General features: G+C 40.8%; 1 protein-coding gene across 2 annotated transcripts in view; it reads left to right on the plus strand.

Annotated features, from left to right (window-relative positions):
- The window catches only part of BEGAIN (brain enriched guanylate kinase associated), a 156031-nt gene that overhangs the window by 21522 nt on the left and 107415 nt on the right, over window positions 1–27094 (plus strand). For both annotated transcript variants that reach the window (XM_037395928.1, XM_037395929.1), the window contains exon 2: window positions 14682–14710. In XM_037395928.1, coding sequence (XP_037251825.1) covers window positions 14682–14710 — 29 coding nt within the window. The remainder of the gene's footprint in view (window positions 1–14681; window positions 14711–27094) is intronic.

Below are 27094 nucleotides of genomic sequence, written 5' to 3' on the forward strand. Positions count from 1 at the left end.
GAAAACCATTAACCTAGCAAAACACTGGAAGATGCAATTTTAAGGCAATAATACTTCTCTCACAAATTTCATCAGTGCAATATGACATGTTTGCAGGTGTAGGTTGTCAGTATTTGATACCTCCCCATTCTTCTCCTCTCTATAGCGTTTTGGTAGGCTGTCCTTATGTTTCAGTCTTGTTTTCTTGTCTCAATGGCAGCCACCTGGGATGTGAACAAAAGACTGACTGACCTTGGTCAATAGCACTGCTTTACATATGGTCTGTGGCTCAGAAATCATTTGGGGTCGCGAAGGAGGACAGTCTGTGTAATGTGTCTGCCATATAACAAGAAATCAAACAACAGCCCTGATATGGGGACAGGTTTTACTGTTGTGCTAAATAATGATGCAGGCATTAAGAAAGAAATAATCTTGTTGAATAAAGAAAAAGATATTTCTTTACTGACAGGAAATTTCAGCATTATTTTTTTGCTAGTTACATGGTAGGATAGAAATAGAGATACATTTTAGGCCTGTTTATGATCTTGGGTTTTTACTTATAATCTCACTCATAAATAAATAAAGTTTGTAAAAAGCTTTCCATTCGGACCACTGCAGTGATTATCTGACTGGCTGTATCTACTGACAGTACACACTAGAGAACTCACAGAAAGAAATTTCATTGCCTTTGCAGTAACTTCTAAAAAGATACTGAATGTCAGAGCCTCATATAAGCACACAATCAGGCATCTGCAATATTTCTTAGCAGTTTCAGAAATCTAGAAGATCTAGAAGTACTTGTTAATCATTACTCCAAAAAAGCCATAGTCCTCAATTGCAGAGGACTTCATTACCTGGAGGATCCCCCTCCACTTTACTGTAGCTTTGCTTGCTGATTACATGCATAGAAAATAGTGGCAGCTCTTTTCAATATGCCACAAATAGAAGTGCTTTAAATAGAAGGAAAGTTCCCTTCCTTCTTGCACTCAAGAGCTCAGGCAGGGCTGCTCTGGAGGAGACAGACGTGACACTGCCTTTCATATGCCTTTCACTCTTTTTTCGTTCTGAAATAAGCCAGTCAAATATTCTGGTTGCAAATGGTCAGTTGTCCTTTGCCTATAAAAGCAATAAGGGGAAACCTATTTCTTCTTGGTGAAGCCTCTATAATGAATGTAATAAAGACCTAACTAATGAGAATCTATGTCAGTTAAACAATAATCCGTCGAAATGGATGAGAAATTCTTTGTATAATTATCACAACTGCCCTACAGAGACTTAGCATACATGTGTTCTTTATAGCACAATTCCATATGGGAAGATCAATTTTTGTTAATTTCAAGATTCTTGAGAACCTATTTTGTACAGTTTGTTCTTCTTTGAATTCTTTTGTCTCTTCAGAAAGGCCTGGTTGAGGGGGAAAAACACTTTTTTTAACAACATTTGTGGTCTCTTCCTTATTTTTCAGAAATCTGGAATTTCAGTCCCTTTTAACAAGTTCTGCCTGGCATTCCGGTCCTTCCTGTTTCATTCATTAAAAATAGCAATGCAGCAGCATGAATATATCCTTTGGGATTCTACATTAAATGCAGAGTCTTGCATCCTGGGCTAGCTTACATCTGTGTAACCCTTTTGATGTCTCTTGGCACACCACTGCAGCTGTCCCTTGTAGTAGGTATTTGAATTGATTAACACACTTGCCCCTTTTTTATTTCCCTCCTGCTCTCAGGGCTGCACCCTGAAAGATTTACTGCACTTTGGAGGGGTGAGGCACTCTGTGGATGCTCTGAGGACAACATAATTGCTGAATCAAAATCTCCCATGAGAATGTGAGCTTTGAACTTTGCTTTCAAGATTTAAATTTTCTGTTTCTCAGCATATGTATAACAGATTGTCAGAGAATAATCTCCTAATAAGATGTGTGTAGATAACCAGGGGAAGAGAGAGGAGCAGTCTTTTAAAATACTGTCTGCTAAAATTCAGACAGTAAATCTTTAGTCCAGCAAGTAATTAAACACATAAATAGTCACAAGAAGTTCACTGGGACTACTCATGCACACAGTTATGTGTATAAGCATTTACACTATTGGGATTTAGTAATGAGAATCTAATTAAACAAAACAAAAATGGTTATGAACCCAAACTGGGTTGAGTCACTGTTGGAACTGTGCTACAGCTGCCGACTAGTGCATTGTTATTCTGGACTGAAGATATAAATCAAAATTCCTTATTTCATTAGGTGTGGGTCCCAGTGTTTTATTTTGCAATATCTGGTGGCATTAACATATTTTAGGAACTATCAAAGAGAAGATTCTTAGAGGATCTGTGGTTGCTAGGAGACTGGTACTTCAGTCCTGCAAATCTTCCACACTGCAAAGAGCAAACTGGCAATAATCAGGTTTTCCTGCCAGACAGCGCTCAAACAACTGAAGTTTATGGCTTATTGTTTAAAAATTGTGATTTAACCTTAAACACATAGAATAGGAAAATCTAAGAGTTGTTGGGTTTCTCCAAGTAGGTATTTTGTATTGTATCTATGATATGCCACCCTTAAATCCTTTTCTAATCAGTTATCGGGTGTTTGATATCTAGAAACTTGGTTTCAGTGGGCTGGCAGGTTTCAGCCAGCATAGACAGTGCCGAGTTCTTTTAAGAGACTTCTGCCCTGCTCAGGCCTGCCATTTCCATCCCTGTGCACACACATAACCTGCACCCCAAGCAGCCTCAAACCAGCCCCTTTACTGCCTGCAGCCCCCTGCACCTCCGGGGCCTCCCAGCTCACAGCTACAGCAACAAGTGCATCTGTCTCCCCAGCACTGAAACGTGTCAGGATACACACACTCAGTGGCAGGGGTGCTGTTGTGTAGTCTGTGCCATGTTGACTGCATTTTCTGATTTTAACTTAAGGAAATATCCCATATCTTCTAAATCAGGGAGGTTTTGTTAACAGTGTCTGAGAGGGCACAGTAGGAATCTCAGAAATCACTGAGGACTATAATTTGAGGATCTTTAAAATCCTGTATTTATGACCCAGGAGCTATGCTAAGCACAAGAGCACATTATTTTCAGTGAAATAACACTTGTGATCAGAACTGCACATGGGGTTTGTGCTTTGCTGAATCATTGCCTTTAGTACTGTTTAAATGAGTGTATGTTACAAAGGTGTCCACTTATGAAGTATTAGGTCTGTTTTCACATTCATGGCTTTTCAGTTGCTCAGTGTAACATCACAATACTAAACTCCAGTCTGTAGTCCACTGGACTCAACCTTTGATGGATTTTAAGCCTGATTCTGCTTAACTGCAAATGCCCTCATTTCTCATCTTGTACCAGGATAAGTTAATGTTCTGGTCTGATCCTTCACTGTCCTCATCTAACATCACTGCCAAACTCTTTTCTCCTTCATGTAACAGTAAAGTTATATGAAAGAAAGTGTCTATTGGGACATAAGAGGCAGCAGAGACAGAAAAAGGGCAAAATCCTAGTTGAACTCAAAGTGTGGGGAACTGTCATCCTTTTTAGAAAAACGACAGCTTCCCTCAGAGTCTTCTGATAATCTTCTACTTATTCTGTAATGATTCAAACTGGTTTGTACTTATAGTTAAGCACTTTATAATTTCAATCTAAAACCTGACATTTCCATGAAATTGTATGTCCTGAACGTGGTATTTGTCCCCCAATATGGTAAGATTATATAGTAATAGTAACAACGAACATGGCTGAATCATTGACAAATTCAACATAAGCTATCTCCTCTTGCTTGCCTTGACAACTACACTATTGAATTCCAACAGGATGAAAATCTAAAAATAGTACTGCATGAAGAAAGACTGCAAGCAAAGCCACTAGATAATAGAGGCTCAATGCTCCTGTGAAATGTGACACGTGCAAAAGCCAGATGTAATTTTAACAATACAGCTTCCTTTTCGACAAAGGAATCTCCAGAGTCTGATTTAATGTCTCCACAGTAAAGCCTAACAATTCCACGTTTTGTGTAGGAGTAAGAACAGACTTCTTTAAACTCACAGAAAAGAACCCCTGAGAAGAATGCTAATGCACAGCGCAGTGAATATCAAAAGATAAGACCTCTTACAACCCTTCAGCAATTAAGACACCATCCAAGTCCAGTGTAGAAGTCACCTTAAAGTTATTACAATGATACAACTGGACTCAGCAATGCTGACAGAGACCAGCTTTGCAGAAACAAAAATCACTGCAGCTTAAGAAATATTTTCCTTATTTACTAGACAATATTAGAGTATGAATCTGGCTGGCTCTTATGCAGGAATGCTGAGAGGAGCAGGCAAAAGGAGCTTTTCTTACTCTCATTGCCTGTCTAAAAAAAGGTGAAGAAAAAGGTAGATTAAGTAGTTAGAAAATGAGCTGAAGACTTGGGAGAGTAAGGTTCAAGTTTCTTCTACTTTTCAACATCACTGTCCAGCTTTGGGACTCCCTTAAGAAACCCAAGCTCTCTGTAAAATAGGTATCTTTCTAAGGCCTATCTTATCTTACAGATTGACTTGATGGTAATTAATATTCACCATCTGGAGCCTGTCAGTGAGTTATCCACATAAATACATCTACATGTTATATAGATATATATTCTGAATATAAAATGGTCCCTTGTCATCGTTTGACCTCCAGGTAGACAGCAGAAGACACTTTATAGCTGTAACAGCAAAGGACTGAGCCATGCAACTTTTAAAGCTGGTTTTACAGATGCATATTTTTGTACACACCCTATAATCACTGAGGGTTCAAATGTAGCATAGGTTTTGCACTGGTGTCTTGTGGTAAAAAGAAAATCAGCATCAACCAGCAGCACTTCTAGGAATATGATCTCCTCTTTTCTTCCCCCTATTTATGTTTTCCTTGCACATAAGCCAAAGCGGTGACTAGAACCAGTTCCTTTGATTCAAGTAACATCCTAACATCCTGATTCCCTTCTAGTCTGTGGTGGGTTTGGGGAGATTTTGGGGGTTTGTTTTTGGTTGTTTTTTTTTTTTTTAATCTCCTCCATAATATTATTAGGAAGATCCCATTCCTTTGGTGAAAAGAGAATGGTTTGAAGGAGGAAGATCAAAGATCTCCTTAATAATATTCTCTGGCCTCATTCTTTATTGCTTAAGTAAAGTTCTCCTAAACAATTACAGTCACAAATCCAATGATCTATCATAGGCCATGACTTTTTATTCACTGAGATAACCATTGTTCCAGAAATAGATATAGCTGGTATGACTTTGAAGCACCACACATGTTGGTTGGAAATGGGATAAAAAATAAGGTGAATCAATAAACAGATATTGTTTTCCACCAGTGCTGCGTGACAAGAGAAGTGAAGGCTTTGAAGTTTGGCTTTCTTTTCAAGGAAATATCTGTGACATTGTCTGGGTATATTGCTCCACCTTGTTTATTTTACTCTTCCCTCACCTCAGACAAGTTTGTAAGTGACAAAAGGCACAAACACAAATGTCCTATTTCTAGAAGACTCACTCAACTCCCCGGTGCATGGGTCCCAGAGAAGCAATGGTGCCTTAGGAACTGACTCATATTGAAAGCAGTAAAGCAGAGAGCAAATTCCATTTGTTGGAAGAAATGTTTATGCTGGTTTATGTTGTACTTTCTTTTTGGGGGAGCAGTCACAGTCAGAAGAGTCAGAAATGACCATGAAAAGTGTCTAGCCTGTCCTCCCGCCCCAAGACAGGAAAGCTGTATGTAAAACCTTCCAAACTTTATGGGAAATCCCACAGCTATTATGGGCAATCCCCTCAGTATATAACTATCTCCATGATTAAAACAGCCGTTTAACATTTTCTTTAAATCTTTAGGCTTTGCTTTGAGCCCGTTGCTTCCTATCCAGTCCACACTGAACATGGAAAATGGCTGATTTTCTTTCTCTTTACAGCCATCTTTTTCCTGCTTGGAAACAACTATCTTTACTCATTTCAGTCTTGGTTTTGCTAGGAGGAGTTTTCTAGGTGTCTTAGCATTTCTGGTTGCTTTCCTATAGGAGTGGTGCTGAAAACAGGGCACAAAGCTAGTGACCACAGTAAGAAAAATAAAAGGTGAAGCTTTATTTAACAGGACCACAGATGATTACTCCTATTACCTAGTTAGTCGTAGACATAGTCAGCAGAAAATGCATGTTGTGTAACAGAGAGTTCTACAAGTGTAGGATGTAGGAATTTTGCAGTTCTGCTCCCCCTCTGATCTCCCTCACTTCCTGTTGCCAACATTCACAAACAAAACGTCTCCAGTATGTAGAGACATATGTAGAGATACAAAGATGCAAACACAGAAATTCATAGGATCAGCTATGTCAGAATTCATGCGCCATTCTGGGTAATGATGACCCAAGCTTTGGTTCCACTCAGCACACGGCTGTCCTTTACCAGCCAGGACTCAGTGCACCAGGATATTGCAGTTACTCCTGACTGTCTCGATATCACTCTATATTAGCTATTGACAAACAGGAGCTTTTTAAATGGCAACTGCCGTGGCTAAATATTTTAATGTAATGTCTGTAATTACAGTTACCAATGTCTGTGATACAGATGCCCACATAAGTATACTAGCGACATACAGTCAGCAGTGCCATGTATTAGTTTAGGAGATACAGAATCCGTTTGTCAATAGATTGCTTTTTCCTCTGGCTCCTTAGTCTCTACTCACTTACGATACTTACAGTTATACTGTAGCTGGTGGGGTCACACTGGAGCCAAGGTAGCTGGAAGTGAAGTATACAGAGGGTCTCTTGGACAAGCAGCATGGATTCACCTCACTATTTTAACCTTTTGTAATTCTACAGCATCACACGATGCTGAACAACTGTAAAGAAAATATAGTTCATCAATCTATTCTCACAAGACAAAAGTGAGGCTGTGCCTCTGCATCATATAGGAAACAAAAATACTGCACGTATCTGTCTCTATTGTAGTCGGTCAGCTTGTCAGGGAAAGGCTTTCCTCTTCATATGTGAAGTCTGTACAGCTCTAAGCACCATGGATCCTCATCTCTGCTGATGGCTACAAGGAGTATTTTAATACAAAGAAACACTTTAATCCCATTAATTACATGCATAGGTTCAAATCATCTGGTTGAGAAAAAGCATACTGAACAATTCAAGCGGAGCCTGAACTCTCATTTTAAGGCAGGAAGCCCGTTTTCGACAGCCTTTGTTCAGGTTTCACTGGATGGTTTGCCAAACAACATAAAGAGAAGGTGTGGGTTCTTTAGGGACTGTTTTTTTAAGAGGGACTATGGCATTTCATGCTAGCTGAGAGTACTGGGTATGACAGAAATCAGCTTGACTCACTGAAACAGCCATTTAAGAGCAGACCCTCTAGTGGTATAAATCAGCAAGGCTTGACTTCACTGGGGCTCTGCTAATTTACCCCTGTTGGGAATCTGGCTCTGAGACTTTACAGAGTGAAAATGAAACTAAGCAAGCAAGACAATGATCCTAAAATATTAGGAAATAAACCAGCTTGAGAATACTATGTTTTCCCAAGCATGTGAAAGAGAAGCCTGTAGGTTACAGTTTCAATTTAATGTGTGGTTATTTGATACATGTTCATGCATGTAGTGTGTACCATCGAGGACTTAACCTATCGTGAAAAAAATTCCTGAAATTTCTTTTTGTCTTTTTTCTGTTGTGGTTATTCCCCAGTCTCTTTCAGCCAAAATTTCAGTGAGGTTGGATCTTGCTAAGGGTTTTAAAAAGACTACTGTTGAAAAGACCTTCAAACATACAGACAGAAAAATAAAAAAAAGAAGGAAGACTTAGTGTACTCTGAAGACATGGTCCAGTTATTAGAGGAATATTTTGCCTCATCTTTCAGTAAGAATGACAGTGAACGTGGGAGTAATTGTAGGTTATCTTATTAAGAATGAGGAAGGTTTAACAAACTACCATAAATAAGGCAGGATCAAACTGAGCCTTTTCACTCTGGTAATATCAGGAATCCCGCAGTAATCCCCAGACCAAAATCCTGATCAATTGACACATGAAGCAGCAAGCTCAGAAGCAAACCTTTTCACCATGTACATTGGTTCAAAAGTTATGTTCTAACTGGTAAAGAGAAAATGTAACATGAAGTGGATCCCAGGCTTATGTTAAAGCAAGCTGAGAAATCAAAGATGCATAGAAGTAGCATAAAACACAACAGTTTCAGCAAAAGTATCATTTTGTTAAAAGAACCGATTTCATACTCCAGGAACCTGTCCTGATCTATCTAGATTTGCATGAAGCAGTTAATAAAGTGCTGATATTATGGAGAGTAATTCAAGATTATTAACCTGAATGAAAACTGTATTAAAAAAAAAAAAAAAAAAAAGGTAGCATGTTAAAAAGGAAGTCTGTCAGGTTGGGGAGAGGTTATTGAAACTTTGGAAGAAGTTTTTGGACACACTGCAAATACTTATTAGTGACACTGAGCCAATAACAGGTTTGCCTAAATGATAACGGTGTTTGGAGGTATTGAAAACAATTAGCAAGCTCATAAAAGAACTGCTTTATTTATAAGCAGGATAGTGGAAACAGGATGAAATTTAACAGAAAGACATCAACATAAAGACTTCATGTTGTGGAGCTCATCATTTGGAGGCAGCAGAGAAATGGAGATCTAGGTGTACTGTTAGACTGTAGAACAGCTATGAGCCTCCAGTGTGACAGAACCACAATCTGAGACAAGCCTAAGATGCACTGCAGATTTATTTTCTTTAGAGTCACTGAAGCATTCATATTATTATACAAGGTATTGCCAAGGTGTTTTGTGCATGATATACAGCTCTGTTCACCAACTTTCAAACCAGATTTAAGTTAATTTGGAATAGATCCAGAGAAGGGATACTGAAATGACTGAGGGAAAGGAGTATAACCTTCTGAGAGCAGTCAAAGAATCACATCTTGGCTTTGCTCTCGAATAAGACATCTCTTCATAAATGCAAACGGGAATTTAGAAACAGGGCAGGAGTAATAAGCTTTAAAGATAAAATTGGTACAAGATCAGAGATCAATTGGTCATACAAAATTTAACATGATTTAACAATAAATCACCCTCTGATTTCAGCCAGTTTAGTAGTGTTTGGGAACATAACAAGGAAAAAAAAAACCCAAAACTGTTTCAAGATGGATCCCAGCAGCTTTATGGACATTGCATGACAAAGTGGGGATGCACATTCAGATGTGGTGTGAAAATTGTGGGTGCTGAACTTAGTCACCTACTCTAAGAATTAAAAAGACAATTTATCTGTTTCTTCACTAAGTTGGGTCTATTTATGCAATATCTTTGTTGTATGTATTTAGTCCCAAACATCTGAGCTTCTATTTATCACCTAATGTGGCAGCGGAGGATTTCTTCTTTCACCCCAAGAAGCATCAGAAGTTGGTCCCAGATAGGGAGGGAGTGCTGGGAAAGTGCAGTGCTGCTCTTGGGGGTGTTGAGAGATTTGGTGTGTGTTACCTGTGGTTACTTATGTCTAAACTGGTAGATGCTTTTCCTCAGGTTAGACATGCAAAAACCCCACAGCTTAATGAAACCCTCCCACTCTTTCTAGCGTGTGTGATGTTCCTCTTTCCAGAGGAAAATATTCAATGGTGAACAAGTTCTTTAGTATTGCAGGGATATAGGATGTTAGTCTTGATCTCTTCTGCCTTTTTCCTTCAGTGTTAAGCCTCTTCACCTGCTCTATATTAACTGTCTTCAGATGGTCTCAGAATAGTGGAGGTGTTCTGTGGCCTGTGGTGTGGAGGTATGCTTGGAGGAGGCACTTTCTGAACAAAATATCTCTTATAGTGGCAACTGTGGAGAACTGGACTCAATTTTCTTTATATCTACGTGACAATTTCAAGCAAGAGTTCTACAGAAAGATTCTTCTTTCATAAACATCTATTAGATACATTCAATACATGAAGTCAAATCAAATGCAGCCAGACACCTCCCTCCAGCTCTATTAAATTTTCTATAGATTAATTTTTTGTCTTTCTTCAGGCATAACTTGAGTGGTACTCTAAAGCCTATACAAAGAACTCTCTAAAAAATTATTAAGACTCTAATTAAAGATTGATCCTATCAAATTATGTAGTCTGTAAATTTTATTACATCAAATCTTTTACTCTTGTACCCTATAGGAAAAAAAAAAACCAAAAACCAAACCAAAACGGGAAATGGCCACAGTGGTTCCTATTAATAAAACTTCAGTACAACTGCAAGCACAAAAGAAGTGCTGAAGTGAAAAACATGTGACTGAAAATATGGCAGTTTACAAATATGCCAGAAGTCCAGAGGACTTTAGTTGTGACCAAACTCTCATTTACAGCTCTCCTCACCACAGAAAGAAAAGCAACTCCCACAATACTAAACAAGTCAGAGTAATAACAGTCAGAACTAAAGTAGCAGCAGTAACTTCCCGCTACTCTTTCTTTTCTCATACATTCAGTAGCAAATAGCCAACATGCCAAGCCAAAGTCCACTGAACCCAATGGGAAGGCTGGTAAGCACAGAGCCAGGCTCTGGGTCCTGTCCTTTCCTCTAAAATAAAACATCTCTTTCCAAGAAAACAAAAAATAATAAGGAAAAAAAAAATTAAAAAAGGATGTCACCTCCAGGTATTCCTCCTTTTTCATACATACATTGTGAAGATGCAGAAGGATGAAAATTGACCTCGAGATCTTAGGGGAAGAAGATTTCATTAGACATCTGCAAGAAATCTCATGACTGCTTGTCCTTCAGAAAATGGTAATACAGTAAAGGAAATAAAACATAAGCCACCAACACAGTCACCGTGTGAATTGAATAGAATGATAGACCAACTATCAGTATGACATTATTTTATTTAAAAAGGTTTCGGTTCAATAATCAACATTATAAACACTGAACATCTAACAAAAAAAAACCCAAATAACTGGATCACTATTTTAAGTTCTGTGTATGTCAATGACCAAGAATGTTCTGCCACTGTATTAAGGTTGTTTGACTCATTAATCAAGCATGGGGAGACAAAAAATTAGGGAATCAGTATTTTTTATTCATACTGCTGACTGGAAAACAACTCAGAGGTTGTCATGCTGTCTGAAAAACAGTAACCACATTCCAGAGGGAAAAAAATCCACAGTAACGGGTTTCCATTAACAGCATCCCTGCTTTCATTCAAGCCAGCAAATGACTTTGTTCTCAAAGAATATCAAAGAATATCAGCTTGCAACCTAGAATAAGTGCGGGGGTATGTAGAGGGGTGTGCAACATAAAAAATAAAAGACAACTGATTTTCCTTTTGAATACCTGCTCCAAAATGGAGACTTTTAAATGCTCAGCACTTCCAGAAAAGGAGAGTCTTGACAGTTGTTCTGCATTTTACACTTGCTTTCTTCAAAAGCTTGGAAACAAGTCAAGTTGCTACCAGTACTCTTAGGCCTTGCCTGAAAATGCTTCCAGGAAAAGTTGCCACACCAAGTACTCCTGTAAAAAGGAAAATCTTCATACCAGTCTCAGTATCTTAAGTAGGATACTCTGTATGAAAATGTAGTATATTGAATTACTGAGGCCAACCTTTTTGTTAAAAGCAAATATTGCTGAAGCACTTGAAATTAATCAATCCAGCAGCAAGGCGGCAACTTATGAAAGACATACCATAAAGGACATTATCATACCAACTTTTACTTCATTTTTTATGCTTGAAATAGGTCCCACAAGACTTTCAGGACAGGATTGGTCCTATAAATGGCCAATTCAGAGCTGTTTTGAATATATTTTTTAGAATCATTTCAGTAGGATATTTTAGATAGGAACCTTTATAGAGAGCAGTGGGAGGATGATGTAACCTCTAAACTTCCACAGGCTATATCAATGGCAGGGATCTGGCTAAGAAAGAGCAATTTTGCCTTAGTAAAAAAGTCACCTTGCGAAAACAGAGCTGTTTCAGAAAACCACAGATTTTTAAAATAATTTTGAGTTGCTCAGGCTTTTTTGGAGAGGAAAAAGTAATAAAAGAAAAAAAAATAAAATGGAAGAAGAAGAGAAAGAAAAGAGAAGAAAAGGATGAAAAAAGGTCCATTCTAAAGAACAGAATGATCTGAAAAAATAAGCTGCTTGGGATGAAAGGCACATTTCTACAGATGCTGCAGATTTCTTTGTTTTCAGCATCTCAAGTTCCTATATGTTCATTTGACTCTCTAGCCTGAAAGCTAGGGCGTTGCCCTGAAGAACATGCAGGCTCTAGTCCTTTAGTGTGCTCCTACTTACTTACTAGAAGTGGATCCCCACCAAAAGAAGTTATGTTGCAGTGCCACAGCCCAGAAAGGACTCTGACCTGGGACAGAGCATCCTCCCCAAGAAGGATTCAGCTGAACCCATTGCTCCCACATCAGAGAGGAGCCCTCTTCATTGCACAGGCTGTCAGGGAAAGGCAGAAGGGAACATCCCCAACTGCCCGAAGGGAAATTGACCGTGCTACATGAAACAAACAGGTCTTACTGTGAGGATGTTAAAAAAGCACCCTACCATCAAAAAAATTAAAAATAAAGGGTGTGTGGGTGTCTGTGTGTGTGTGCGGCAAAGAAGGTGAGTAGCTCATACAGAAGTAATAGCAGCTTGGTTTACTTTACTGGTTTGTTTTGGTGTCAGGCTTTTGCTGTGCTTTTTTCCCCACTAATTTCCTGTCGGGATTGGCAGCCAATGACTCACCTGCATTCATAGATGAGTATAGCCAGAAAGCCAGCCCACAGCTTCTCTTCTCCATCCTGCACTTTAATCACACGAAACAACCCCCACCCCAACCCAGTGAGCACAGCAATATCCAAAACACTAGGCACAAGCAAGGCCAGGTCGTTTCCCCTTATGCCTGTAGGTACTGCCATAACAGAAGGACTGAAATCAGTCTAAGTATTCTTTCTTCATGGGTGACTCCCACAGTTCAAGGCAAAGCAACAGTGAGTGGTCCCAGAGAAAACTACGCCCAGTCTCCCCAAAAAGACAGAAACATGATGATTAGGGCAGTTTTTGAGAGTTCATCTCCAGAAAGCCAAACTGGCAAGCCCATGGAACTGCCAGTAACCTCCCATGCCCAGGGAAAAAGCCCCTGTGGTTCATTTTCTGGTCAGCAATGTTTGAACTATTTCCTGTATACTACAGAATATCCATGGACAGACACAAATTAGAGAAAGCAATTATGGGTCCCTAGGTTAGGGGTTTTAATCTCAAAATCTGGGATTTAGCATGGGCAACCCTGTGCTTCCAACAGACATGCAGGGACCACGTAAGCACGTATGGACATGCGCTACTGGGAAGCTAAGGAGGGCTTTTCCTGCGGCTGGCTTGTGTACCAAGTTATGGTGGATGCCTAAAATCCTTAACATATGTCAACAGAAATTACCACACAAACATCCCCCTGACTAACTACTTATCTAACGGGCAAATCAAAAGTAAATGAGAAGCAGCCAAGGAAGATGAGTGACCCAATGAAAAACCAACAATTTGTCATTCAGGGTGTTTTATTAGGCAGTTTGACAAATTTCCTGCTGGTTAACTGATTAAATTTACATTTCCCTATTTTTAATCTTTAATTTATTTCATACTAAAATATGATTGTTAGCCATTAATCAACAAGGTTTTAAGTGTTCATGATTAATGGACAATACCTTCAGTATAAATAAGAGATTCTGTGATTCTGGGATTTATCTGGCTCTGGAGATTGCAGGATTGCTCCAAGTGCTCATTCCTTAGTTACAACAAAGTGGGACCAGGCAGACTGATGAGATTCTGTGCCGGCGGTGTGATAAAATGAAATGGAAGCAGCTATTAAGGACCTGCACGAGATAATGATGAAAAGGAAACCGAAGGGTTAACAAGACTATGCTTTCGATATAAGTAATGTCAGAGAGATTAATGAGTCTCTGCGCTATAGATAAGTAGGGATTTACAACATCTGTACGATAAAAAGAAACCAGGGGGATTAATGAAATGACCGCCTATGGCTCCTGGGGGGGTATATGAAGATTCGGGACTCCAGGAGTGCCGAGCCGCTGGCAAAGGGTTAAGGGGAGCCCGGCTGCAGCTGCGGGCAGAGGGACCCCGGGAGTTCCCGGAGTTGTAAAGCCACAGCCCGGGCGAGCAGCCGCGAGAGGGTTAACGAAAAGCCTCCGTGGATTGAGATGCTAATTGTCAAGATAGTGTATTACTTGAGGAAAGTAATTTGATTACTCGAAACTCCCACTGAGGAGGCAAGCTTGTGTCCCTTCCATCTGTCGGGCTCGGGGAACGATGATGAATTGAACTCAGAATTCACAAGTGATGAAGTCACTGTCACTCCCCAGCCAGCGCAGCACTGCTGCCATGCCCACCGCGCCGAGGGGCACCGCATTTCAACTTTTCCTCTGAAACCCAGGAGGCACAGTAACCTGTTACTTGCTGCTGCTTGCTTGCTTTTTTTTTTTTTTTTTTTTTTTTCCTCCCCGTTTTCTGCCTCAGCGCTACAACTGAGTCATTCTGTTGCCCATGGCTTGTGGGTATACAGTGCTCCTGCAGCGTGCTGCATTATTCCCCAGTTCATCTGTCAATGTTATTTTCGGCTAATGCAGATGTGGGGTTCGCTTATCGTCGCTTTGTAGACACTTGTCGAAAACCATTTGGAAAGCCTTAACTATGCATAAATCTGCAGAGTGAATGTTTTCTTTCATTCACTTGCTCCTATTATTTGATTTCTTGTAGGCCTCTGCGGCAGACATGGAGAAAATAAGGTAAGTGAGACAGTTTATTTACATCTCATTACAGAGGAGAAATGTTCTGTTGCACAATGGACGATACAGGCTCTTGGAAAATATTTTGCTTAATATGATCAGTGTAAAACACTGGATTGCATGATGATGCAAGGGAAGCAGTGTTTTAGAGACAAAAGAAGAGGAATGTGGATATGCTAGTAAATCTGTTATGCAGGGATGTCAATTCAGAAAGGATGTTTTACACACAAAGATGTTTTATTGCCAGATGCAGAGGATATTTGATTATATAAATGTTGTAGTCACTTGTCCATTTACTGCAAGAGCCTGCCGTTCCATTTAATGAGGAAAGTGGATCAATAATTCATGAAAAAGCTGAAGAAAATATAGGCTTGACTTCAAAGCATCTAATTACTATGGTTTGTTTCAATATAATGCTGTAACATTGGTGTTCGATTTTTGTTTTATATTATATAGCAGCCAGATAAATCTTGTCTCCTCTGTGTTTAAAATGTTGTCGTACTGTACCAGTTTCTCAGCACATCTCTCTGCTTTAAGCAAAAGGAGATGGCTTTTATAAACATAAGTTTTCCATCTCATGTCTGAGTGCAAGTCTGCTTTGGGGGATATTGCTTTTATGTATGTTGTTAAAGAAAAAAGAAAGCATTCTAGCCCTTTTAAAAAATAATAAAATCCTGTCTGTCAATAAAATCCCCAGGTATTATCAAAACTATAGGTAAAAGTTGAACTTTTAACTACCCTTTAAATACTTTTTGGATCTTATTTTAATTACCCAAAACGCTGGCCATGCTTTTATTTGGTTTTATTGGACAAGCCCAAATTCCTTCTCCGAACCTGGTGACTCAGTTTGGTTAGTGACAACTGTTGTCCAAGCACAACTTTTCAGATTCCTCGAATTTGCAAGGGCTGTCCTGAGTTATTAGAAATGCAGAAAAGTTCTAAAATACTAAAAATAACTGCAGAAGAAGTGGCAAACATGAAAGAATAGAGATTTGACCGAGTGTTTAATGAATTCTGGGATGGAAACGGAATCCTGATTTTCATTTGAGGAGAAGGTTAAGTCTCTTCCAGTGGACTTGAAGATGCTTGTCCGACAGTTCCTGATAGAATTTATTTATAAAATGCCTCAGTTGTACATTTTTTGTAGTCTTATGACAATGAAAGTACTATAACTTTAGAGCAAAAGTAAACCAACCCTGTGTGATGTATTATGGTTTTGCATATATAGAAGCACTGTAATGTTAAAGCTGGGAGTTTTTCCTGAGTAATGACTGAGGAGGTACCTCGGTACACGGTCCTGCGTTTAGTAAAAATTCCAAACAAGATCACCTATGGTATATGCACACTCACATCATGAATTACTCTCTTAGAAGATGCAAGCAAATATATATTTATATGTTTGCTTGATAAGCATGTGTGCACAAACACAATACAATACTTGTAATACTTTCCTGAGCATGCCTTGATCTCTGCTTTTAGTAGACAGGTTCTTGCCACATTTGCAATAACGGTCTGCAGAGCCCAGGAGAATGAGTTCCAGAATGTATTGAGAAAAGAAAGAATTTTCTATGACAAGAGTAAACAACGATAAAGCTCTGTTTGCCTAGCACCCCGATCTGCAGCTGTCAGGGATGCAGCAGTCCCTACCTCAGCACTCCTTGATCACCCTGCAGATGGAAAAGCCCATACTGCCCTGCTGAAGGAAGTGGGAGTTTAGTTATTAACTCCAACAAGAGAAGGGTCAGACTGTGTCGGGAGTTTTTTGTTTTCTGTTTACGAGTCTTGTGTGTAAAAGTTGCTTCTGACAGGTGACTGTCCCCATCACCCAAGCCGGTGCAAGGGCTCCCTGTGCCCCTGAGGGGAGCAATGAGCTGGGCTGGGGAAGCACTGGCCAGACCAGTGCCAAAGCTGCACAGCTCCACCCAGAACTTCTCTAGGCTCCCTGTCTATAGTCATCCTCTTGGATGGGAACTGACAGAACCCTCAGCAGTTTAAGTAATCAAATCTGGAGTCTATTTTAAATACCTGGTGAACCCACAGACCTGAGAGAATTAGATTTTTCCTAAATCTATCCAAGTCTGGCATCTAGGTAAAAAACAAATTACCTTGTCTTTGAAGCCCCGGGGCTTCAGAGAGGCCAGGAAGAGAGATAGCCTGAAGCTAGGGGGAAGGAAGAAACAACCAAGAGGGAAAAGGGCAGGCCAGGAGGAAAGAGGTATTTTCTGTTACATGTAGAAAGCAGTGTAGCATCACAAGAAAAGCCATTCCCACACAATACTTGAATTTGTTCTGCCTTGTCCCCTGGGCCCAGCTCCTTCCTCACTTTTTTTTGCAGCCGGCTGAGGACATGCCATCCCAGATCAGCTGGGATGGTGTTGGCCTGAGGACCAGAGGGTGAGCTGGTGTGCACAAAGGGTACAAAGGTCCTGCAAAAGGGAGGAGAAGGGGGTCTGGAATTAGCAAAGAGAAAGCAAACCAAAGGCTTGTTAGAGAAACAGGAGAAGAGAAACAAGGTGGATATCCACAGGACAACCTGCGAAGCCAGACTGAACATCCTAACGATCAGAGAAATCCAGGTTTGCACTCCACAGTGCACTTCAAGATAAGAAAGTCTTTTAAATATGAAGAACAGGTGCAGAGAATCACACTTTACAGAGGAGCTGCTTCACACTGACAGTCCTTGGGAGCCCCCAGGGCCAAACATTTTAAAGGCAGCAGCTCTGGAAATCTTGGGGTGAGCTCTGCACTTTCTCCAGCCCAGTGTATCTGAGGCACCCCCAAAGACTGGAGTGGGCAGGCCTGTTCAGGCAAGAGGGGCAAATGCAGGAGCCTGCAAAACTGATCTACTGGTGACCCATGCTTTATTCAGCCCCAGATCCACTGAGCCAGGGCAGCACAAGAAACAGTGCAGTGAAATAGCACATGGCATAGTGTTACATTCCTTCACTCAAAATCTAGCTGGAAAGTTGCAATTCATCTCACGTAACGCAGTAATCATTCCCCTTGCAGACCAAGGAGCTGCTGTGACCTGCAATGTCAAATTCTGTCCTTTTCAGCAGGGGCTTGCCGTGACAGCATTACAGGTGGAAAGAGCAGTAGGGAGCAGAGGTGGGACGTTATCAATGTTTAGCCGGACACAGGAATGACTTCCTCTAGAAGTGGAAACATGCTATTTTGTGCTAAAACTTCAACTAGAAGAGTCAGTTGCTGCAATGAAGTCTTCACACTGTGAACAATTCTTAGCAGTACATAGTGTTTATAACATCTCAAGGTACCAATATATTAGGCAGGCTAACTACTAATCACAAACCTCTTGAGGATCTGCACTTATGTAGGTTGGCTGTGTATGGTTATACAGTCACTTTACACATTAATTACTTCTGACTGCAACCTTTTAAATACAGTTTTTTTGGATCTGGTTCTTTTTCATGTCTATAAACAAGGACTGAAAATCTTAAAGTAAATTTCAAATATACCTATACTACCTTATTTTGACTCGTAACAGTGTGCTCTCTTTGGTGCATGTATTCAAGAGAAGCACATGCCTTCCAAGTCTGAGGCCTTGCAGATCTGTGGTGGCTGGCACAAAAAATTGTGAGTATTCTCAAAACTGCTCCTTTGAGTCAGATTCAGATTGAATCCATAGCATGGCTAGATGTGCAAACAAAAGACCAGTTCCACCGCAGCTCCTGTACAAACTCCTGGCAGATTTTTCTTTGCTTCCATTTAATCCTCCTTGAAATGTAGGTTATAACACTCAACCTTTCAAGTGAAAATGATATAAAGTTTGGCATAAGCAATCCCCAGATATATTTTTGTACACAAATATTGACCAGATTCTCAGTATTTCTTACACTGGAGAGTATCTCACTCCACAGGAAGTGCCAGTTAAAGTGACAGATATTGTTCAAGAAAATCTTTTTCCTTTTTTTTTTTAAATACTCTCCTAAAATATCAGTGACAACTCAGAAACTCTATAAATCAATATTCTTAGTTCTGAGCTTTCAAGATCCACAATAGGCTGAACTGTGTATCTGAAAGTACATAAAACAGGACACATCATCACCACCAGCAACTGCCAGGATCACATGATTAGTGTCTGTAAGGAGGCTGACTTTCTACTTTGCAATGTAACCATGGTATTCCCCAGCTGAGGATTACTTTATTTTGGTAGCGTGGCTAGTGGCACTTTACTAATCATCCAGGGATCTATGGTAAAACTGATCCATGTCACAAGGAACCTGTAAGACATCACCTTCATTTCATTGTAGTCCTTGTTTCAGAACATACGAAAGCCAAGTGATTTGTTTGGCATACACAGCTGGTAGTAAGTCAGCAGCTCGATCCAAGTCTCTTGAATTTTCAGACTTGGACTTTTCTCAAGCATGTCTGAGTTCATCTGCAGTAAGGAAGGAATACCAGTTTCTTTAAAAGGAACATCAGAGGCACATGCTGTCTTAGGGAAAAGCTTCTGTGGTAGTTTACTGAAAATGGGAATATCTTCCTAAATGCCCACTAGATCATGCTGTCTTCCTTGCACTTGGTATAAATATAGCCCTCTTCATATGCTAATGAACACGCTGCAATTTCCTGCCATCCCCACCTTATCCTTGTTCCTTCTCTCAGCCTGTATCTACATTAATTTTACCACAGTTACTTGAACACCAGGAGATGACTTTTTCCAGAAAGTTAACCAACAAACATGGTTTACTTTACCCTATGTCTTGCCTTTACATCCACAGCTGATATGCTGGGAGCCACTGCTTTGCACAGAGACACGATGCCACCAGACAGCAGCAGGGCTGTGCAAGCAGCAACTCAGCACCTGCTCAGCATTGTCTGCAACCTCTGTCTGATGCTGGGACTTGAAATCCCAGCCGAGGACACAAGCAAAGAGATGGCATAGGACAAGCTCAGAAGAAATAGAGCATAGGGAAATACTGGTGTGAAAGGGCCATGAGTTTGGGGTCATTGGAGGTTTTGGTAGAAAAGTCACCTAGCTGGGTGAATGTTCGGTCCATTATGAGAGGGGGAGGAAAAAAGAAAAGGAAAAGACAGCTGCCTAACTTCTATTCAAACAAGTAGAGCAGGTTTTCATTTTTCTCTGCTTTGCAAAATGTTTTTATCTCCCAGGCAGTCTCAGCAGCAGTGACAGCCCTGCAGTGCTGTTTTCAGCGTATCTAGTTTGTTCATGCTGCCATCCAAGGTGTAACTGCAGCACAAGGAAACCACACATCTCTCCCTGCCCCACAGGAGTATGCTCAGCTTTAAGTTTGGTGGTTGTCAACCATAGCAATGGGGAGCAATGGACACATAAGGGTATATTCACAGCCCACAGGAGAACTGTAGCCCTGGAACTGGGATCAGCTGGGGCACAGAGCCATGCTAATCTACCTATACTAGCATCTCTGAGAATTTTATTAATGTTGTCAGGGGCACAGTATGCTTGTGTAGCTCATACTGAAGTCCATCACACTTAATTTCCACTATTACTGTTACTCATGCCAGTCAGTCAAATCAGCTCTACTGCAGCTGAGGCAGGAGTGTTCCTGTCCTGTTGTCCTACAATCCTGTGCCTTGAACTGCTGTTTGCTGCTTGGAAAAGTGATCTAAAAGGCAGTGATGCTGGTATGGAAGGAATCATCTCCAGTCACCTGCTGTAAAAAGTGTTGTGTTATAATATCTTTTAGTTCTAGAAGAATACTGAGTAAAAATGTTCAACAAACAAGAAACATGACAGGAACAGAGGGCAGAACAGATTCAACTTGAATGAAACCAGGTATAGCTGTGTAAAGTGGCCTGCAGGGACAAGTGGGAGCTGAACAAACATCTGAAGAGACCAAGGAAGTAGGTAGGAGGAGATGAGCCATGCCATCAACCAGGAGCTGCAGTGAGTCATGGGGAAGAGGCTGGACCTAAGTGATACCAAGCTTACAAATAATGCTCTGCCTACCCCTTTCTTGCAAGGCAAAGTGCATCACTGAGCTATGCCATAAGCTGAGGAAAAAAAGGGAGGGGGCATTTTGGACAAATATTTAAGGAAAATAAAAAATGTCCATTTTTTCTAGTGTTTGTGATTAGTTCAAAACTTTGTAGCACAGGGAGTAGAGCTTCCAGAACAGTTTCTTTTTCTGTTGTTGGGTTCTGTCCCTCCCCACAAAGGTGCAATGATCTTTGGTGGTGAGAAAATTCAAAGGTGAGAAAATGGGGTGCTCCCTGCATCCACTTGATTGCTATAGCGACTAGGCTTCAGCTCATGTAAGCACTTTGACCAAAGCTATGGGGGAATATGCGCTCAACAGTGAAAGTGGCAACTTACAGAGCAAAGAGTGGCAATGACTGCAACAGTAACAAAACAATCTTACAAGCTGAAGAGTGTAAGAGGTTCCAAGCTGCAGACTCCAGATGGTTCAGGAACAGCATAGTTTGTGAACCACACTTGACTGTGTTCTGTTGTGAAAGCAAGTACAATCTGAATGCTTGCTGCTTCTACAGTGCACAGACTGATGAAAGGAAAGAGGTAACTTGTCTGCAACACTTTATTACGGGCTTTTGCAATTGCCAGCTCTGCTGCTGCTGCCATGGCTTGGGCAATTTAATTTACCAATCAATTTTTGATTTACACACAAGTGACTTTAGAATGCACTCAAATAAAAACTCTGTATCACCACAATTGATTACATGTTCTTTAAAAATCAAAGTATCTGACATGTATCAAAACTATTAAGCTTTTTGCATTAAAAAAAAAAAAATGAAGGGGCTGAATTGTCTTAAGGTTTTAGTGATGACCTAGAGCCAACTTAGCATTAAGTACAATGTGTTGAAAAAGAGGCAGTAGATAGTGAGCTATAATCATGATTTTTGGAATTCATTAATATGAGAGCTGTATAATTTACAGAGTCCTTGAGCAAGATAGCAGAATCATAAAACCCTGTAGCTCCTTGGTAGATTTCTCTCATGTGTGACCATCCTACTGCTCATGTGAACTGCACAACTCTTGTTATTCAATTCTTCCATGAGTAACAAGATCCACCTCATTGAACAGTGCACAGCCACTGCTCATTGCTTGGCTTGTAGTAGTGTTTACACTGGGATAAAAAGGGCTTCTGTGTCACATACAGTTATATTGTCTCTTAGAGCATGACTTCCTTCATATATGCATTTGCAAAGCTGTGAAAAGCACTGAGAAATCTAGCTTTCATCCTGAACTTGCCAACTGTCACTGTGTCGACAAAAAATAATAAGTCGCATGCAAGATAACATACACATGCCTCATGCAGCAGACTCGCATCTAGGAGGGCAAATGGTATTTGAGAGGAATATTTTGTTGACATTATTTATTATAATATTAATGTGACATACTAGGACATCACAACTACACAAATGTCATTTCAGCTACTCAGAGCAAAATGCACATTTTTGCCACCTCACCTTGATTTTGCCTATCTTGAAATGGAAGAGGGAGAAGAGGAGGGGGGTATACTAGACAAAAAAAGGAGCTTCAAAATTTTTCTGGAGGCCACTGAGCTCTTCAGGAAGTTCCTGCTGTGGTACAAAGACCCTCATATGTTCACAAGAAACTAATGACTCAACAGCTCCAAACTACTGTCCTCTGTTCAACAAGACCAAGTTTTGTATCCATGTCAGAGCAAGGGGCTTTACCTTTGAAGTGTCTCTACAGATCAGGTGAAATAAATGAGCTCATTTTATGTTTCTGTTAGCTGTAACTGCCATTTAGACCAGAGGATCAGTTTAAGGAGCTGCTCTACTTTTTAAGGCCTTCCAAGAGCTACACTGGAATTCCCAGCAATGAACGGCAACTTAATCTTTTCCCTCACCATCCCCCAAGAGCTCATTCTTGCAGTAGGTGATTTGAAGAGATAAGTAATCCTCCTCTTTTCTGTGCATTTCTGTTTAAGAAGTGTTAAATCTTTGTGACACTCTAACTCAGGGATGCTGGCTTAACCAAGGTACTGCAAAGATTAACACAGTTTTCAATGCTTCACCTGCACAGAGTAGTCTACAGATAAAATCACAGAATGATCAGGGTTGGAAGGGACCTCTGGAGATCATCTAGTTCAACCCCTCTGCTAAAGCAAGTTCTCCTAGAGCACATTGCAGAGGATTGTATCCAGGTGGGTTTTGAATGTCTCCAGAAGAGACCTCACAGCATCTCTGGCAGCCTGTCCCAGTGCTCTGGCACCCTCAAAGTTAAGTTCTTCTTCCTCAAATTCAGATACAACTTCTTGTGTTTCAGTTTGTGCCCATTGCCCCTTGTCCTGTCACTGGGCACTAATTAAAAGAGCCTGGCCCCATCCTCTTGCCACCCACCCTTAAGATATTTATATGCATTGATAAGGCCCCCTGTCAGGCTCCTACAGCCTATGCGTGTCCAGCTCCCTCAGCCTTTTCTCATGAAGTAGATGCTCCAGTCCCCTCAACATCTGCTGGACCCCCTCCAGGAGTTCCCCATCTCTCTGGAACTGGGGAGCCCAGCACTGGACACAGCACTCCAGGTGTGGCCTCACCAGGGCAGAGTGGAGGGGGAGGATCCTCTCCCTTGACCTGCTGGCCATGCTTCTCCTAATGCCCCCTAGGATCCCACTGGCCTTGGCCACAAGGGCTCACTGCTGGCTCATGGGCAACTTGCTGTCCACCAGCACTCCCAGGTCCTCCTCTGCAGAACTGCTTTCCAGCATGTTAATTCCGAGCCTGTACTGGTGCATGGGGTTGTTCCTCCCCAGGTGCAGGACCTTACACTTGCCTTTATTGAACTTCATGAGGTTTCTCCCCACCCAACCTCCAGCCTGCCCAGGTCCCACTGAATGGCAGCACAGCCTGCTGGTGAATCAGCCACTCCTCCCAGTTTTGTGTCATCAGCAAACTGGCTGAGGGTACCCTCAGTCCCTTCATGCAGGTCACTGGTAGTAAGTTGAACAGGACTGGACCCAGCGCTGACCCCTGGGGAACACCACGAGCTACAGGCCTCCAGCTAGACTCTATGACACTGATAGAAAAGGAAATTGTCTATATAACCGTATAACTGGTCTTACTGCCAAGAAGTCCTACAGATGTAGGTGTATGAAATGCCATTTAAGTAGCACTAAATGCATGGCAAATGAATTTGCACTGTGCACACACACTTAACCAAGTTTGTAACTGCTGGGTCACTTGCCCTTTGAGGTATATTTCCTCACGGTATGAATCCTATCTTTGTTCTGTAACAAGAAAGTAGCATTTCCAGGAAGTTAATCAGAAACAGTCCATACTGACATGCACCAAATATATTCCAAGATTTAATGCAGATCAATGTTTTGCTGAAAAATAAATGTTTTGCAGCTCTACCCAATATTCTTAACTCAGTGGTGAACTAGTAACAAAGTACATTCACGGAGGCACATCCTTCATGATGGGGAAAGTGCTGCTTTATATAGGGAAATAAAGATTTTTAGACTGTGCGCAAACAGTTCCATTTGAATTCAAAATAAATTGTGTACTTAATTTTGAATCTTCCCTTGTGAATAGCCATGATGCTTTTATTTGTATTTTCATTCTGATTTAGATTGATGTGATACCAACAATTAAAGAGTGAAAGATCAAGTGAGTCAAATACTCTGAAGCCTGGATAAAACCTAGAAACTAGACCAAAGCAATGGAAGTAGAGTGGTGAAAGACAAAGCAGCAATGATATTTAAGTAAATTACTTGGAAAGCAATAGCATAGCTCAATGCACAGGAAATTTTGATTGTCCTAGTCAAAAAACCAGAGTAAGAAGTTTTTACACAAGTCCAAATGGCCTTTCAATCGATCTCCTTTCCAGTGCTGTACTCAGAGACAGACTTTTGCTAAAATGGGTGCATGACTGCCCTGGTTTATTTTTGTCCAGATCTGCACCGCAGCTGGCCCTAGTACCCCCACTCTGCCATCTTCTTGCAGCCTTGCAAACACAGTGCTAGGCAGAGCCGTGCAGGGAAGCACCTGGTTTCTCAACGCACATCAGCAGTGCAACCCTGCCAAATCTAAGCCTCAGCAGTTCCACTTCATATCTGACCCTTCACAAGCCTTTAGGAAAAGCAAAACCTTCCTGGCTTATCCTTGTCCTTTGTACCAATGCCACCAAGTGCAACGGCATGAGAGGCAGGCTTCTGAGTAGATTTTCAGTCCACACTTTGAAATGTAGCCTAGGATAACCCAGTTAGTGTCAGTCTTTGCTCTGGAGCCCCGAGATATCTGGTAAGCCTAGGGAGGAAGGGGTCATGGGTAACGATGGCTGATAAAAACGCCCATCATTCACTTTGTTTCCATTTTCCCACTTGTGGACAGCAAAGGAGTACCCTTGCCCTGCAGCTGGAACTGCTGTGGAAGGTGCTAGAGACACCTAGCCAAGATGACTTTCCCAGTTGTGAAGTCTGCTGAAGCATATTTTCATGTTTCTTTGGTCCTGTTTTACTTCTTCACAAGATGCCACTAGCTTGTCTCTTGTCCTTATATTGAATGTTCTTCATATTAAACTTTTTCACTACTGGAGGAACCAAGAGCAGGAAGGCTTTAGGAGATAGACAGTCCTCCCCAGTCCCATTTGAAGTCTTGGTTTTTCCATGAAGAAGGTTAATTGGCCCTTTGTATAACTCAAGGGGTAGCTCTGACAACAGAGCATATGGGCAGGAGAGGGAAGGAATGAGTCAGAGAGAGAGAAGGCTGACATGAGTTTCTTTGGGCCAAATTTAGCTGACCTGTACTGTTTGGTAACAAAGCAACTTCCCCCTCCCGCCCCCCTTTCCTCCTTCTCAATCTACAAGAGAAATCACAACCTAAGACTCATGGAAATTTTTTTTTCTGAGAAATTAAAAGCACATGAAATTATAGGACTAAACAGGTAGTCTGCTAACAACTGTCTAGAGGACTAAAGCTGTCTTGTCTACTGCACACCATGCAAAAAGCTCTAGATAACAGGTAACTTCTGACAACAGGAACATATTTTTTTTCCACCTTGACAAAGCTGCTGATGCATATTTTTACAGTAACTGTAGACTTCGACTTGCTCTAACTGTGTTATGCTTTCTAATTCGACAAAGCCTCAGCACATTCAGTTACTAGAACTGATGGGTTTCACATGCTGTGAGCTTCTGGAGAGTTTTCTTTACAAACCAGGAGTGAATATCATCTAAACGTAAAAAAAACTCAGAGAGGGATGTACCGTTAATTCCAGCACACAGTGCATCTGGAGCCATCTGAGAGAAACATCGCTAATCTAGCCAGTTTTGCTTAATGTACTTTGCTTTGAAGAACATTTGTTCTCATCTAAAAGCTTTTTTTTTTTTTTTTTTTTTTTTTTTTTTTTAATGCAGTGATAACCCTCTCATGGTCCATTGTGGAAAACAATTTTTATTATAACCTAGGAACATGTAAGAAATAAGTGGCAACAGCTATGTATTACTTGGATTCAGGGCAAGTGGAAGGTTTCAGCTACAGTTTTGATAGTAAAATTCTAATGAATGCTTTGCCGGTAATACAGCATGGACTGGACTTCTCTACTGTGGCTTTGCAGTTGCTTTGCATTCTCATCTCCATCCCCTGAAGAGCACTCCAAACAAAGTTTCCCAGGATTTTCATCTTAAGGTTCCTATAGCACTGAACTACTAATTATCACAGCACACAGAGCAGACAGTTCTGATTAAATTGCCAGCCTGGATTTGTAGACCGCCCCATATCCTTATTCATCATCTGTATACACACAACATTGGGAAAGCATCTTAAGATATAAATAGGCATAGATATAGTTGCATGCTGAATTCTAAGTAACAGAATGAATCCATTACTGCATCCTTGGAGGACTCCAGTTTTTCCCAGAACTACAACTCCTTTTTGAGTGTTATCTACCTCATTATGCATAGATTAGTTGCATTACATATTGGTTTGCACAGACCACACAGAAGCTGAAAACAGTTAACTACAATTTTGCAGACAGATTAATGGAATCAGAAAGAGACCCAAGAAAGCAACATATTCTTTTATCTAAAAGGCACTGTTATTTATATTTTTTTTACATTCATGTGAAGAACAAAGCACTCACATGACACTTCTGTCATTCATGTCTAGAGTGTTGTCTGCTACAAGTCTACATTAGTTGGAATCATAGCTGGCATACCTCTGCAGCATGGATTCATGGCACAAAGCTACCAAACTATTCAGGGTTTTCCAAATCCACTTAGAACTTGTTTCTTTATACCTTGGCTATGAGCCACTGAAGTGGAAGCTAGTTACCTCCAACTTTCACAATGGCAGAAGACAGTCTTATTAGCAGCAGACTCAGTAAAATCAACAAAACCTGACAGCCCTTTACTAGTGGCAGCTCTTTTGCAGAAAGCTATTAGTTGCGTTTTC

Source organism: Falco rusticolus, chromosome 7, assembly GCF_015220075.1.
Source record: "Falco rusticolus isolate bFalRus1 chromosome 7, bFalRus1.pri, whole genome shotgun sequence".
In the NCBI taxonomy this organism is placed as follows: domain Eukaryota; kingdom Metazoa; phylum Chordata; class Aves; order Falconiformes; family Falconidae; genus Falco; species Falco rusticolus.